The sequence below is a fragment of the Gossypium hirsutum genome, chromosome D09 (genome assembly GCF_007990345.1).
Source record: "Gossypium hirsutum isolate 1008001.06 chromosome D09, Gossypium_hirsutum_v2.1, whole genome shotgun sequence".
Classification (NCBI taxonomy): Eukaryota; Viridiplantae; Streptophyta; class Magnoliopsida; order Malvales; family Malvaceae; genus Gossypium; species Gossypium hirsutum.
The window spans coordinates 52,886,195-52,903,310 of NC_053445.1; the positions used below are offsets into that span (position 1 = coordinate 52,886,195).

Genomic DNA, 17,116 nt, shown 5'->3' on the forward strand with positions numbered 1-17,116 from the left:
TAAATTAATTAAATTAGGGCTTAATGTTTTTAAGAAAATTAATTAAATTATGGTTTAGTTTTTTAAAAAACAATTTTGTGTTTAGGGTTTAGGGAAAATTTGACATTATAAAAACTTTTTTTTATATTAGTTTTTGAAAAAATAATTTTGAGAAGACGGTTTTAAAAAGATAATGTAAAAAACGCTTCAAGCAGGATACACTGTCAGCAAAATTACTGAAAAAACTCCCATGTGGACGCCCTTTTTCTACAGTGGTTCCTGAAAAAATAATTTTGGGAAAATAGTTCTAAACAAATAGTGTAAAAATCGCTTCAAGCAGGATGCACTGTCAGCAAAATTACTGAAACAAACTCCCACGTTGACGCTCTTTTTCTATAGTAGTCCCTGAAAAAATAATTTTGAGAAGACAGTTCTGAACAAATAGTGTCAAAAACGCTTTAAGCAGGATGCACTGTCAGCAAAATTACTGAAAAAGCTCCCACGTGGACGTTCTTTTTTTACAGTAGTTCCTGTTTAGCCTTAGATTATAAATGAGCCAAATTTCATTCTCAGGTTGCATAAGTTACAGCAAGAAAAATTGAGGCTAAGTAGAATAGAAATTGAAGATGAGTGAATGTATTAGTGTTGTTATTTACTATGATGGTTAGGTCCGTAACACTGAGAACGGTGTTGTTTTTTTATCAGAGAACACAACGCGACTGATTTTTAACCAAAAAATAGGTTTGACAGAACCTTGTAAAAGAATTAGGCGTAAAATCTTCAGAACGACGCCAATGAGAGTTCCGTCTATTAAGTATCGATTTTGTGCTTCAGTTGATCTCTTGACATAAGACTCATTTGATATCAAAGGTGGTCGTAGCTTGAAGGTGATGGTGCAGATTCATCTCGCTAGTGGATCACTCTATCTTGAGATATATGTACAATTTTCATCATCAAATGAAGCATTTGTGACTTCAACATCTACTGTTGTTCGAGAGGAATACACGACCCATGCCCAACACTCCGTTAGTGGGAGACAGAACACGAAAGCCCCCGTGTTTGGTAACAGTATGGAGTATACAACCCCTGCACGACACTCGGTTAGTGGATGGGACATGCACTTCGGTGGATCGATGTTCGATGCTGGAAATACATACTGGGGAATGACATCAACTTCTAGTGGTTGGAAATCCACATCTGATTAGGGACATTATGAAATGTCCACAAGAATGGATGATATACTCCTTATGACATCCACCGGCAAGGGGACCTTGTACGTTGTAGATGATGGTGGGTTGGATAATGAGTTCGATGTAGATCTACCTCGAGAACTCGGCCCCGATGGTGCAGAAGTTGTATTATTTTCTGAATCGAAGCCTGTTCCAACCAAACCTGAAGATGTTGAAGGGGGTTTAGATAAAGAAGAAGAAGATCTACGATTCAGGGCGTACTCGCCTCTAACCCACATGCATAATGTCGATCTATCGATAGATGATACGTTGGAGTTTTCAAATCTACCACACAGAAGGCGTGACCGTACAAGTTCGTCATTAGATTCGAATGAATTGGATGTTGGTAAGGAGTTTTCCAGTAAGGATAATTTTCTTGACGCATTGAAACAACATAGTATCATAAGCGGGGTTAACTACAACGTGGTTAAATCCAAATCTGAAAAGTTCAAGGCCAAGTGTGCAGTGTAAGATAGTAAATGTTCATGAAAAATCATGGTTTCAATTAGGAAAAAGATAGGCTTGTGGGAGATGAAAAATACAAAGGTCCACATACATGTGTTACTGGTACAGTATCACTAGGTGTTTAGAGTTTTTGAATGATACTATTATTACGTAATGTTACATTATTTAACGTACTTCGTTGACAGATGTTTCATAAGATTATCCCAAGATGGATTCAGATATGTTAGCTAGCTTAATACTACCGACCGTGAAGGTGAATTCCAGGACTTCAGTGTCAGTCTTAATTGCCAATATTCGTAGCCAACTGAGGTACACGCCCTGTTACTGCAAGACTTGGATAGCTAAGTAGAAGGCGTTGGAAAAGATGCATAGTAGGTGAGACGCTTCATATAATGAGGTCTGGCAGTGGTGTCAAGTGCTGGAGAGGTACGTTCTAGGTTGCATAACAGACCTTGAAATGGCACATGCGTACTACAACGACCGATTGCTCCGTGGATGCCAAGTGTTCAAGTGTCTGTTCTGGAGCTTTAAGCAATGTTGGGACACATTTGTGTACTACAAGTCAATTGTACAAATTAACGGTACCTTTATGTATGGTAGATATGCCCATCGGCTATTGCTAGCTGTGGCACAAGATAGCTATAGGAGAATCCTTCTAATTGCGTTTGCAATAACACCGGGGGAGTTAAGTGATGACTGAGATTTTTTTTTCTAGGTTAAGGAGGTATGTCTGCCCTCAACTTGATATCTGCGTTATATTGAATCAGGGCACTAGAATACTAGTCGCAATTGAGTGACAGAGAAGCCTATGGGATCAACACACCATCGGTATTATCTAAGGCATGTTACGTCCAACTACTACAGGTAATATTGGTCTACCACTAAACGATGACAATTGACCAACATAGGTATTTAATCTCTATTAATATAATTTTGTTTATAATATTCAATTTATTCTGAATCGAAGAGTGGTATGTAATTTTCGCTATCAACGTATATTGGCAGGGTACGAGATCAATAAAGATCGTTTTCATGAGATGTTGGCGATTTTGCATTCAGTTAACGAACAAAACGCAAACTACCTCTGTAACATACCTTTCGAATAGTGGACACAAGCATACGACAGCGACCTACGATATGGTCATATGACCTCAAACTTGGCTGAATGCATAAATTTTGTTCTAAAAGAAACGCGTCATTTGTCGATAACCTCGGTTGTGCGAGAGACATATTTTTGTTTAGTGGCACTATTTTCAAAACGAGTAGCGAGTTATAAAGGCCAAATACACGAAAGCCATGTATGGTGCCGGAAGGTATTGTAAGAAATTAATAAGGCGAAGGGCCAACACCATGCATACAGTGTCACGATCGCAACAACTTATGGTTTCGTGTAACAAAGTTTGATAGGCTGAACCAAGGTATTACAAGCGGGCAATATCGTGTACACCTGAGAAATAGGACTTGCAACTGTGGGACGTTTAACGCATTTCGTTATCCATGCGTTCATGCAATTGTAGCTTGTCAGAATCTTCGTTTGGATCCCATGAGATATGTCGATGAAATGTACAAAATATAATACATATACCATGTGTGGAGACCTGTATTCCCACCGGTCCCAAATGAACGTAAGTGGTTGTCTGTATCGCTTGCTCCGTTTAAGTTGTTACCGAATAGAGAATTGCATCACAAACCAAAAGGTCGACCTTGCTCGAGTAGAATACGTAACAATATAGATATCTGGGAAAGAACGAACCAACAAAAGTTGTGCGAATGGTGTAGGAACTCAGGTCATACAATTCAATCATATCCAAATCAAAATAGTTGATAGTTGTTGTAATAAAACTATGTTGCATTATTTCTATTTTATTAAAAATATAAAAATAAATTACTATTAAAATATTAAAAATAACTTTTATTTTTTTAAATGAAATAATATAAAAATAGTTTGTACAAATATATTAAAATATAAAAAATAAATTACTATTAAAATATTTAAAATAACTTTTATTTTATTAAATGAAACAATATAAAAACAGTTTGTACAAATATATTAAAAAATCAATGTTGGTGCCAGTCGGAATCAGTGCCACATGGGGGTCGTCGACGGTTACGCTCTGGATTCCTCATTGGTTCAGCTTCCGATGGGGGTTGTGGTTGTGGGTGTTGGGAGGATGACCTACCTTAATAGAATAAAGAATGCGAAGGTGTTTGCATCACCTACTGCGGAGGTGTTTGAATCCCATAAGGCGATAGAGATTGGTAATAAGAAGAGCTCCCCGATAGCGCCTCGTACGATCCCTCCTACAACGACGACCTATATATCGTCTGTTGAGTCGGAGTCATCGAGAAATGATATGCACCAGGTATGTATTCCAACCTGGCATAGGACCGGGAAAAGGAAACATATAAGGGTTATGATACATATAAGGACTATGATACGCACCTAGCATAATTTGAAGAGGCTGTGATGTGGGTGTCGTCGGTTGAGGCGTTGGGCTCGGTGATTGTGTGGGCGTTGTTGATGGGCCCGTATCGTCATCCTTTCTTCTTAGATTTAAAGGGCCCCGTTGTTTCCTTTCAACATGAATTTACCGACGCCTCTGCTATTTTGATAGTAAATATGGCTTGCCATGGATATTAAATCATGGCATGTAATCCAGCGCATACGCTAACTCTGGAACGATGATCGGTTCCCGAGTAGGTATATGATTATACCGACTTTTCCATATTTCGATATATTCTAACCAGAATACTAGCCAATTCGATTCGATTTTCGGAAGTCAATTTTGTGCTCATCGTCAAGCACCTCAGGTGCCACGAGAATCGGTTGTCGAAATCTAAATTGCCGCAATACTCTATCCATCTAGTGCATCTCCACAGTAGCATAATTGACAAATGTGACCGTCACAGGCCAAATGTTCATATTTTGAAAGAATTCATCCAAAATTACTGCTTGAATTTTCGGATTCTCGTATGGTGTCTATTGAAATTATATGAGCTTGATAAAAATATTAGTGATATACATAATACTAAATACTAAATATGAAACGACTATTTTATGTATATATATTATTTAATACTTACTTGCGCTTCCGACCGTTGGTCTAATAGAAGCTGTATATCTTCAAGAGCAGTAGGTATTCGAACATAACTCGTCGAATGGTTCCACCTAATTAAATAAATTTTTAGCATACAATTATATTTTAAATCTATGTAATAATTGTGAAATCTAATATAAATTTTACCTCATTATGAGTGAAAATGTATATGGGTGGTCCACTCGATGACGTAAAAATGAAAAGTGAAACCGAGCCCATGATTGTAGTAGTGATAGGCAGCCTCTGATTTTGGTTTTAGTTGGTGGCGTCACCCTACACATCTCTCGATACAATGTTGCCAACATGGCAGACCCCAACTAAATTTGCCAGCTGCTCTAAAATTAACGTGTTTCAGCAGCCACCTCAGATGTACGAGGTTTCGTGACAAGTTCGACATCAGATAACCTCCAATCATCTCAAGAATGTATGTCCGAGCATATCATATTCTTTCTACTTCAGTCGAATCATTCTCCGGCTCCGGAATGTGTCTCGTTACCAGTCCATCTCGATTCGACCTCCGTAAATATTATTTGGAATCACACTCAAAAGATTGTAACATATGGCTCCCCAATCAATAGATTGAACGGATCCGGTGAGTGCAGACTCATCCACTGGCAATCCCAATTGTAACTGCACGTCCTCCAAAGTGATGGTACACTCTTCATGTGGAAGATAGAATGTGTGCATCTCGGGTCTCCACCTCTCTATTAACGCACTGATGAGTTTCGGGTCCAACTTGCACCCCCAGCCTATAGTGCCCACATGCCAAAAACTCATTTCCCGCAAGTAATTCTCTATCAACGGTGATGGAGGACTAGACATATTACGAATATAACATTGTAACACCCGATCTACAGACTGTTATAAAAAATTATAAAATAAAAATTAATTAAAATTACATAAATGAAAAAAAATATTAAATAATATTGAAAATTAAAATTGACCCTTATAATTTTCATTTGTTCGATGGAGATATGTTTATGATCGAGACGAATTAATTCTCCGGCCATTGCTAACACTATCAAATATTTTTAAAATTATAAAAAAATACTAATGCAGAAAAAAAAAAAGAGAAATTTGAGAAATTTAGAGAGAAATTTGAGAGAAGTTTGAAAGAAAATTGAAGAACTAATGTGTGAAAAAATAGGAGGGAGAGGGGGTTTTATAGTTTTTTTTTACTGTTGGACCTCCCAACGGTCAAAAAATTAAATAGCCGTTGGAGAAAAAACACAGGCTAAAACGCATCCCTAGGGAGCGATTTGCCACATCAGTAAAGTGCGTCCACGTGGGCGCATTTTGTGTTGACATGGTACAATTGCTCCCCTAGGGATGTGTTTTGCTGAAATTTTTCTCAAAAATGCTCCTACGTGAACGCGTTTTGTTAAAATCGACTCTTTCCAATAAATAATGAAAAAATTAACCTATTTCCATAAATAAAGTTGAAAATGAGTCTTTAATGATAAAATGATCCTCAAAATCCCTAAATTTTTCTTTTTAATTCCCCAGCGAGAGAAAGATTCGACGACAACATGGCGTCACAATACTTTTCATTGCTTAAAAAATAAGAAAACTATTAATATTCATGCCACTTGTATCATATTGACACACAACCCATACCTACGCAATGTGAACTAGCGTACCATATAAATAATTTATATGGAGTAATTATAAAATAAAATAAACATTAAATGCAAATGGATTAAGAATCGGAATAATCTGACCCACATGACGACCTTTTTATTATGATTAAATTTGAAATTTAGTTTGTACATTGATACCTTATTTTGGTAATTAAGTTCATTTTCGTATTTGAATTTGGATATAACATGTTACTTTAAAATTGTATTACTTTATCACTTTGAAATTAAAATTTTAAAAATATATACTTTTAAGTTTCAAGTGATAACGTGATAATTTGAGACTGTGTCACCTCATCGTTCTTTTATGAAATCCAAAAATTACATTTATCATATAAAAATAGATTAATCAAATTACACCCATTTAAAATGTAAAGACTAAATACTCAAATTTGAGCATTTAGAGGGACCATAACTAAAATTTGACCTATATTTCTTCCATAAATTTGTTTTTTTTCGTTTAGAGGAAATCTTCTATAGACTTCTAACAGCCATACAAACCATAGATTTTGATTTTAATTTTTCCACCAAGAAAAAGACAAACAGAAAAATAACAAAATAAACCCCCCAAAAAAGCACTCTTGCAAAAAGCTCCGAAACAGGGCAAGCAAAAGCCACTTGAGAGCCATGGCTTCTTCAAGTTTTCTTCTAGAATCTCCGGCGTCTATCTTCTCTTCTTCCTCCATTAAAGCTCCTCTCTATCTCCCGAAACCCTACCCTTTTATTGTTAGCGTGAAACGGCGCCGTTCGGAAAGGAAGCGAAACCCTGTTTTAAAATCGGCTGTTGGAGATGTCTCCGTCGTTGACACCCCACCGCCGCCGCCGCCTCCACCTCAAGATGCTAAATCTGAACTCATTTCTTCTTTGAAGCTTAAATTACTGGTATTTTTTTGTTTAAAAGTTGCAGATCATTTTTCTGGGTTTTCGCTGGATTTGCTTTAGGTGTTATTCTGGTCATAGTCCCTGTACCATGCTGAAATTTGAGAACTAATCTTTTTATTTTAATTTGATATAATTTGGTTACTATGTTATTAGTAGGTTGAAATTGATAATACCATTGTTAAATAGAAGAGGTGAATTCTTATTTAAACAGCTTAAGCATTTCACTGATATGAAAATATATTATTTGTTTATTGAATTTTTCAGTGTCGAATAACAGTAAAATAAATTGATGTCATCACTATAACATCAACAACTATGGTGTAATCAATTTGGACCTACTAATAATTTTATAAAAATAGAGGACTAAAGCTGGAATCATACTTTTTGATGTGAAAATGTCGTAATTTATGTCCAATTAGACTTCAAGCTATATATATATATGATACGAACACAATACGGATATGTTTTGATTGAATTAATTATCCGGGAACGTGTTTGATATGAACATCATTTTCCGATACCAATGTCTTGATGGAGGTTGATTTGGATTCAGGGTGTTGTTTCTGGGCTGAATAGAGGTCTTGCTGCGAACCAAGATGATCTCGGAAAAGCAGATGATGCCGCCAAGGAACTCGAAACGGTTGCTGGACCTGTGGACTTATTGACCGATCTTGATAAGCTGCAAGGGAGATGGAAACTGATATACAGCAGTGCATTCTCGTCTCGTACACTCGGCGGGAGCCGTCCTGGACTTCCCACTGGAAGGTTGCTCCCTGTAACTCTCGGCCAGGTTTGCAGCAAATCCTACTGTTGTCGTAATTTCTATATTCAGGACGTAAGGATGTACGGAACATATTCATATCGGACATGTACTTTTTCGTGAACTTTCAGGTTTTTCAGAGAATTGATGTCATAAGCAAAGATTTTGATAATATAGCAGAAATTGAATTGGGAGCTCCATGGCCATTACCTCCACTTGAAGTTACTGCTACCTTAGCTCACAAATTTGAAATCATAGGTTAGTACTTAGCTTCTACTTTGTGTTTAAGTTCAAAGCCGGACAGGATCGGTCCGTCAAATTGTCCGAGTCGGAATCGGTAAACTGATAAAAGACTTGTGTTTTGGTTTTTGCATATAGGATCTTCAAAGATCAAAATAACATTCGAGAAAACGAGTGTGAAAACTAGAGGGACCTTTTCTCAGCTTCCGTCATTGGATGTACCTCGGATTCCCGACGCTTTGAGGCCTCCATCTAATCCAGGGAGCGGCGACTTTGATGTTACCTTCATTGATGCCGATACCCGAATCACCAGAGGAGATAGAGGTGAGCTTAGGGTTTTTGTCATCTCATAAATTAGTAAGCACATCTAATATCAAAGCTCGTATGCACTCTCATTACTTCATATATTGTCTGTATGTGTATATATCATCGGGAGTGATCCGTAACTTTTTGTAGAATTAATATTTTAATGTAATTACGAATATTATGTATGTAAATTTTCGAATCAATTTAATAGTTTAATCGTGTCAATAATTGTGGTTACCTTAACTAAGTTTTATTTTTTATTTAATTTATAATTAATTTTAAATTTTATAATGTGAAAAATATTTTATATTTAAAATAGTTAAAATGTTATGAAATAAATAAAAGAAAGTAAAAAAAAAAATTAGGAGAGCAAAAAAGAAAATATGAATTTTATGGATCAAATATGAAATGTATGTTTTGACAACTTCTATATTTATAGACATAAAAAATATAAATGATATAAAATTTATTTTATTATTAAATAACTTAAAATTTTGTATAAAAATATTTTTCAAGAAAAGTATCATATTTATGAAAAATTTTAAAATTTTACAAAATAATATTTTTTTGTTAAAAGAATTTCAAAAATTCAAAACCTAAAATGAAGACAAAATAATTACAAATTGAATTAAAACAAACTAAATTATCATGGTTTTGAAAAAAAAAATTCAAACCGAATCGAATTTAGCGCTAACAAATTATCTGCACCAGGCTAATGCTAAAGTGGACATTAAATATCAATAGGGATCCTTAAACTATGATTTAAATTTTAAAATATTTCAATTTAATTTTTAAAGTATTAATATCGTATTGATCAAAACTTTTTATCAATCAAACCCCAACTTGGAATCTCAGATCATATGGATGTATTCAAAGTACATGGATCAAATTTTAAGGATATAACGTATTAAAAAAAATGTCTTAAAAATACGTTAAAAGGTAATAGATTGTATCATTAAAATTTAGGAGAATTATTTGTATAACACATTATATCCATGTTGTTGATGCAAAACATACTAAAGTATTTTAAATTTGATCCTCACATTTTAATTATGTTTTACGTAAGTTGATGAAAAGATTTGATCGATGTAGTGATACAATGAGGATTTAATTAGAATATTTTGAAGTTTACAGATTAATTTAGCATCTCAGTCATAGTTTGGAGACCTTTCATGAAATTAATCCAAAATAAAATAAAAACCTAGATCCAACAGTGACAAAGCACCCTACTATTAATCCATCATAGAGAAACCCTAATTCCTACCCTCCGCCTCTCCTTAAGCTACGAACACTCATAGAGAACGAAAATGGTGAGTTTTTCTTCTTCAATCTATAATAGAGGGTACATTTGGCATGCTCCTCAATCATGTAATCTGGGTTTTATTTATTTACTTTTTTCTGATTTTTTTAGCCGTTCAAGAGGTACGTTGAGATCGGGAGAGTGGCTCTCGTTAACTACGGCAAAGATTACGGCAAGTTGGTTGTCATCGTCGATGTCGTTGACCAAAACAGAGTATGTCGTTTTTCGTTTCCAGATTTTAACACAGTATTATCTTTAATGTGTTCAGTGGATTTATAATAGTTAAATAGCATTTCGGTTTTCACGTTTTAGTGAATATAATGGGGGTTTGGGGTAAAATTTTGTGATTAATGGGAGGAAATGAAGTTCAACGTGGTATGGGTTTGGGGTTTTTATGTTTCTTAGAGTATTCCAACTAGCGCATTTGGGGTTTAGGGTTTAAATAGTTTTTGTTCTTATACGACGAAATAGCATTTGGGGTCTTAACATTTTTGTGATTTTAATGGGGCTTATGGTGAAGGTTTATGTTTAAGGGGGATAATGAGGTTCAATGTTGTATGGGTTTAGGGGTTTTTACTTAATTATGTTTCTCAGGGCATTTTAATTAGAAATTATTTCGTATAAGGATGAATAACTTTTAGTGGAAAGTTGTGGTTTTGTTTTTAAAGAGTTGAACTAAAAATGGGTTCTCTGTGTTTTTCTTGTTGCGTTTAATCTAGTCTGAAACATGTTATTTGTCGCTAACAATCGAATCTGCATGATGTCAAGTTATATTGTATTTTGGTGATTCTGTTTATGGGAGTTGTGTTATATGCTTGGTAACGAAGTGCTGGATATTGTGTTTTAGACATGTATTGCTAATTTCCCCCCTTGATTTGGAGGGGTCGAGACTGCATACTGATGCATGCATCGAGGTAAGACTATCCGTCAGATAAGGGTATCAAAAGAATAAAGAATGAAGTGTTGGAGAAAAAACATTAGTCTAATGTGTGGATTAAGTGTAGATGTTTGTTATGTGTTTGTTCTCGGCTTTCGTTGATCTGTGGATGTTGTTTTGATGTATTATTTGAGGTATATATGAATGGTGTTAACTCAGAGAATAATAGAATGTGGAGTTTTTGCAGTCATGTTAACTCAGATTGGTAATATTTGTGTGCTAAGAAATTATGTGTATTGCTTTTATCCTGGTCTGTCAGGCACTTGTCGATGCTCCAGATATGGTCAGAGGCCAAATGAACTTCAAGAGGCTTACATTGACAGATATCACAATCGACATTCCCCGTGTTCCAAAGAAGAAGACATTGATTGAAGCTATGGAGAAGGCCGGTAAGTACAACAACTTTGTCCGACATTATGTTGTTGTTTCTCAAACAATTTTTGCTTTCTAATTGTATTTCATTTATTTGACAATGGCAGATGTTAAGAACAAGTGGGAGAATAGCTCATGGGGTAGAAAGTTGATTGTTCAGAAGAGAAGAGCATCTCTCAACGACTTTGATCGGTTCAAGCTTATGTTAGCTAAGATCAAGGTCAGTTCATTCTACTTCTAATACGCTCACCGGATTTATACACAATTGTTTTTTTTCTCAAAATCCAAAAGGCTTTCTTGAAACCTTGATCTGAGCTTAACCGGATATATAATGTATCTTGCAGAGGGCTGGGGTTGTCAGGCAAGAACTCGCGAAATTGAAAAAGGAGAAATCATCTTGAAATGATACCTGAATCACGAGGATTTGCTAGTTTTGTCATTCAACATTCTGCAATGTGTTCTTTCGGAATGTTTTTTTTTTGTTTGTTTCAATTAAGATCAGTTGAGTGCAGTTTCATTGGTCTAAGACAGATTTTGTAGTGAATTTATTGCTAGATTTTTGTTTGTGAAAACTTGTGGTAATTTATATTGGCTGCATGAGAGGCATAATAATAGTCTCTATAAGAACAGCGGTGTATTTGTCCTTCCTCTGATGGCCACAAATGCTTTGAAAATTTCTTCAAAAAATTCCTTAAAAATTATATGTGCTTAGTGTTCATTTTCTAATATTAATTTGAAAAAAGAAGAATTCAATATGATTCTTTAACACATAAGCATTAGAATATTCGAAATTGGTTTGTTTGATAGCTCGAGTCAAATCCAATTTCTTTTCAAACCAAGTTATATAGTTGGATTGAGATTGGTTGAATTTTTTAAATATTTTATATATAATTTTTTAATAATTTATTCAATTGAATTAGAGAAATCGTGCAAAGTGAGAATAAGTGTTTTGATTGGTTCGACTATTGGTTTAGTTTTAAAATCTTTGAATTTGTTTTTTTTTGGTGAATTACAAGAATTGGGCAAAACTTGAACAACAAGTATAACTAATGCAATTCGAATCCAAATTACACCTAGAACGGTGAACATTCTAATTATCAGGCTATCACATGAGATTTTCTTCGTCCTTGTATTTTATTCTTACCCTACAATAATCTTTACATTCATTAAATTAAAATTTGCTATTATGGTATAGGGTTTTTATGTGTAAAATATATTATTATATATTACTACTAACTACACATAATACTCATAAAAATTCATTACTTTAATTAATGAATTTAATAGTTACATTAGAGTTTAAGTTGAAATTTTAAAATTTTAAAATATATAAAAATATTAAATTGGAGAATAGAGATTAAATCTACAATTTATGTGCACACAACTAATAATAAATTTTGATTCAATAATTGAAATGTTAAAAATTTAAAATATTCGAAGACTAAAATCGATCAAATTAAAATACGGTAGCTTAAACTGACAACTTATATGTAATACAAGGAGTAATGGTAAAAGTTGACCAATTCGTTTTGTCTGGCCTCTGAACTTAGTTTATCTTCTAGAATTGGTCTGCACACCTACTTCTCTTAGACCTTATAACCACTGTTTTATTTCAGCAGTTGAAGTGTTATTTTTCTTAGCTTTTTGCTGTAAATGCAATTCAAACATGAGCCATGCCTTTATATATATATATATATATTCATAATGGTTTAAATCCAATTAATTTATCGGTTGAATTGGTTGAATTTGTATGTGTGTTTTTTTTAAAATTTTTTTAATGATTTATTTAATCAAATTAAATGAATTAATTGAATCAGATGAATCGATAAATCAATTGTTTGATCGATTTCACCATCGATTCGATTTTAAAAATCTTAATTATATTATATATACACCCATATATGATATTAAACTCGATGTTTATATTTTTTAAAGATTGAATAAATTTATATTAGACTTATATTGGATACTAAATTCAAGCTCATGTCTGATACTAATCGCGAGGTTAAATTACACGTGGCAATGCCAAATATTGTGTTATTTTTCATGCTGCTTTTCTTGCCATTCATTGAGTTGAATCAAGATAGGCATGAAAATAAATAAGGTTAATTATTTCAAATAAATTGTTTACCAGAACTGATAAATTCCATGTCGGTCCATTTTTATAAAAAAAGAAGAAAAATTCAATCCTTGTACCCACAATATTTTATTTGAATGTTAGGATAATTTTATTGTTGAAATGGTTAATTAAGTAAACAAATATGTTCTTAATGCCTAATCATATGATGTTAATTTAAGTAACGTTTATAGGTAGGTATTCAATACAAAAGTAAATACAAGGGACTCTCAAGAAATGGAAAATTATTTTTATAAATTTTTTTAAAAATACCGAAATTAAAATATATATGTGGTAAAATTACATTTTGACTTTCAAAAATAAATTTTTTTATTCAAAAATGATGGAATCATAAGTTAATGCATGACGAGATTACACTTTGATCTCTCAAATATTTTATAATTTAATTTTGACCCCTTAAAAAAAATTCGAATTCACCCCCTAATTTAATAAGTTTTCAGGTAAGTTACAACCAACTAAATATGAATAGGACCAAACTTAAAATGGTCCAATAACTCTTAACCAAACGAAATTGACTTAATTTAAAAATAGCCATGATGTAGAACGACACATTCGGTTTTCCCTTGTTGCAAGTCTAATTAGAGTAAAAGTATCAAGGGATCCTTGTACTAGGAATTAGATTGCATTTGGCTTCTTTTATTAAAAAAAGAACAAATTAGTTTATATATATTAAATCAAAAAGTAAACTGAGTTATTTTTACGGTTGAACACTTAATTGATTGATAGCTACGTGTATGTCATTATGGCATACAAGGATTGGTTTTTATCAATAAAAATAGATAAAATTTTTAACAAAATAAGAATTAATTTATATACGTTTATTTTTTGTATGGAGCGGTCAGAACATAATTTGGTTTATCTACCCAACTGACAAGAATTTTGTCTCGTCCTGTTTTAATTTTTAATTTTTAATTAGAGAAAACACACACACTTGAAATAGCATAAAAATGGCAGTTACATGAGTAAATTTGCTGAACAGATACAATTAAAGTCAATAAATTTTCTCATTTAAAAACATTAATTACTTAAAATTTCAAAGTATTTTTCCAACAGATATCTCTTATAAAACAATATAAATATTTTACTAACAACAAAATAAAAACAAAAACTTTAAATTATTTTTTTTTTAAAAACTTCGCTTTAATATTTACTTTCTGTATATAATTCTTCTTCAACATCACTCCTTCAAGTCTCTTTGCATCAAAATTTGAAGCCATAAACATGGGACTAAAAGATATCCACTTTAAGCTTAAGGTAAGCACCACTTTTTCAAACATTTCATGATCCTATATTATAGTTAAAGGTAACTCTTTTTCATAAACTTATTTAACGTATGAAAAAAGATATGAAATGGTTTCAAAATATTGAAACCCAGATTTTGTTTTCCATGTTTGACTTCATATAAACCTTAGTTTTCATGAACCAAGCTCTGGGTTTTTTGTTTTTTTATATTTTTTGGGTTTTTTTTTTAATGGAGCAGGCGTTTAAGCTAAGAAGATTTAGGTTTGGTGATGGTGGGAGCAAGAAAAGAGAGAATGGGGTTAAAAAGAAGCCTTCATGGATGATGCCAATCTCTCATGGCTACCATGTGGTAGAAAATAAGTCGGTGAGAGGCGGCTCCGGTCAGCCGGATTTCGATACGGTGGTCGTTCAAAAGGAGCAATTTGATGAACTTGAGTTATGGTTCTTTGGAGTTTTTGATCCTAGGATTGGTGATGGAGTTACCAAGTATATTCAATCTCATTTCTTTGATAAGAAGCCTAAACAGGTAAACAATTGAATCATATTTTCATATACATATGTACATATAGCTTTAGAATAATACCGTAATGTTCATGATATCATAATCACACTCGCGACGAAATCCGCAACTGAAATCATGATTTAGTGGAAAGAAATGATGAGTGTTCATGATATCATAATCACACTCACAACGAAATCTGCAACCTAAATGATGAGTGTTATGAAACATAGTATAGGAGATAACAAATTGTGTTCAAATAAGGAAAAATGTATGCATCTATTTATGTTTATTGCTTACATAGAGATGATTACACAACATATCATATTTTTACAATACATTATGTATATGTATGTATATGTATATGGCCTTGATGTATAAGAAGTCTAAACAGATGAACATTGGATCCTATTTTCATACATATCTAGTTCTATAATGCGACCATTGTGCAAAGTTAATAGAAATCATAACGATGGTAACATTCATGATATTATAACCACTATTCGCGGCGAAATCTGCTAGCATAACTTAAAACCATGTATGTATGTATGTATGTGTTAGTGTATATTTCTCTTTTTAAAAACTCGGGCCTGTGTGTGAAAAACTTTGGCGTTACAGTCTCAAATAAACAAGAAGACCAAAGAGACAATGAAGAAGGCATATCTGGGAGCAAGAGCAAAGGCAAGGGAGGCACAAAAAGAAGACGAGACGTTCCAAACCGAGTCGGCATCTGCGATGCTTATCAATGGAGAAAAGCTTGTGATGGCCAACCTAGGTGGCTATAGAGCCGTTGTATGTAGAAATGGTGTGGCTCATCAACTGAGCAGCAAGCACCATGGTGGAGCTAGAAGACATTGGACTCGCAGACTGTTTCCAGGTATTTTAACACCTACGACAGAAACCCTTTTGTCTACTATAAACTGTGAACCTCAGTTCACTCCATCAGACCTCTAGTTTTCAATTTAATCAATTAAATTCATCAAAATAAACAAATTAGAATTCATGTTTAAACCTCATTAATTTTATATAATTAGTTTTTAGCAATTTAATTCACTTTTAATAGGTTTAATTTGCATCTTAGTATGATCTCAACTCAATTGGTCAGATTAATATGATCTTTTTGATCGGTTTAATTTTCATTTTAGTATAATCTAGGCTCAATCCGTCAGATCAATATGATATTTTATTTCATGGATGATTTTATTCGAATCTTAGTATTTGCATCCTTTTTTGTAAATGAAATTATTTGATGCTGGTTACGTCATATATTTGTGCTTGAAGTACGCATATTAGCTTGCGATTCAAGTAATGTAACAGCAATAAGGCACCCCAGAAGCTCGGAACTTGTTGTCGGGGCCGAAAAGCTCAATGCTGAGACCGAATTCATCATTATAGCAAGCACTGGAATCTGGGAGGTATACATCAACATAAACCATTTTTTCATCGTGTACATACAAAAAACTTAAAGATGCATCAAACGCATACAGTTATCCAACACTACATCTGAGCCCGAGTAAATAGGTTAAAAAACTGCATCTCGTTCTACTTACTATGTGCACTGTTGTTCACTCCAGGTGATGAAAAATCAAGAAGCTGTGAATCTCATCGGGCATTTAGAGGATCCACAACAAGCAGCCGAGTGCTTAACAAAGGAGGCTTTAACAAGAATGAGCAAAAGCAATATATCATGTGTCATCATTCGTTTTGATTAGTACTATTTTTGTTTCCGTCTATAGTTTGGGTATCATCCATTAATATGTATCAATAAACCTGAGAATTTCAATTGAAACTTTCAAGAAATCTTTATCTCCCCCCCATTTTAGTGGTAATCTTGCTGGAAAATGGCAATATCTGATACACGCTACATATGATAGTATAAGGGATTACAAATGCTAAAACTCGAACCCCCGGACCTTAGGTTCGAGTTCTTCGACCTTGTACATTGATAATATACCAATGTAAGTCTCAAGAACTGGCAGAAAATCATGGGGTAAAAATATTATGAAGGCCCCTATACTAAGAGTTAGATTGCA

At 33.6% G+C, this 17,116-nt stretch overlaps 3 protein-coding genes across 3 annotated transcripts; all 3 read left to right on the forward strand.

Annotated features, from left to right (window-relative positions):
- Positions 1-6,970: 6,970 nt before the first annotated feature.
- On the forward strand, positions 6,971-8,819 carry LOC107929175 (probable plastid-lipid-associated protein 6, chloroplastic). Its single transcript, NM_001398626.1, has 4 exons — positions 6,971-7,290; positions 7,844-8,080; positions 8,182-8,308; positions 8,429-8,819. The coding sequence occupies exons 1-4, from the start codon at positions 7,036-7,038 to the stop codon at positions 8,641-8,643; spliced, it is 834 nt and encodes a 277-aa protein (NP_001385555.1). The 5' UTR covers positions 6,971-7,035; the 3' UTR covers positions 8,644-8,819.
- A 1,011-nt stretch (positions 8,820-9,830) lies between these two features.
- LOC107928981 (60S ribosomal protein L14-2) lies at positions 9,831-11,829 on the forward strand. Its single transcript, NM_001398627.1, has 5 exons — positions 9,831-9,906; positions 10,008-10,109; positions 11,093-11,222; positions 11,313-11,425; positions 11,550-11,829. Exons 1-5 carry the CDS (start codon positions 9,904-9,906, stop codon positions 11,604-11,606), a joined length of 405 nt encoding a protein of 134 aa, NP_001385556.1. The 5' UTR covers positions 9,831-9,903; the 3' UTR covers positions 11,607-11,829.
- A 2,607-nt stretch (positions 11,830-14,436) lies between these two features.
- Positions 14,437-16,883, forward strand: LOC121221040 (putative protein phosphatase 2C-like protein 44). Its single transcript, XM_041101383.1, has 5 exons — positions 14,437-14,596; positions 14,823-15,110; positions 15,702-15,960; positions 16,365-16,498; positions 16,658-16,883. Exons 1-5 carry the CDS (start codon positions 14,564-14,566, stop codon positions 16,793-16,795), a joined length of 852 nt encoding a protein of 283 aa, XP_040957317.1. The 5' UTR covers positions 14,437-14,563; the 3' UTR covers positions 16,796-16,883.
- Positions 16,884-17,116: the final 233 nt, after the last annotated feature.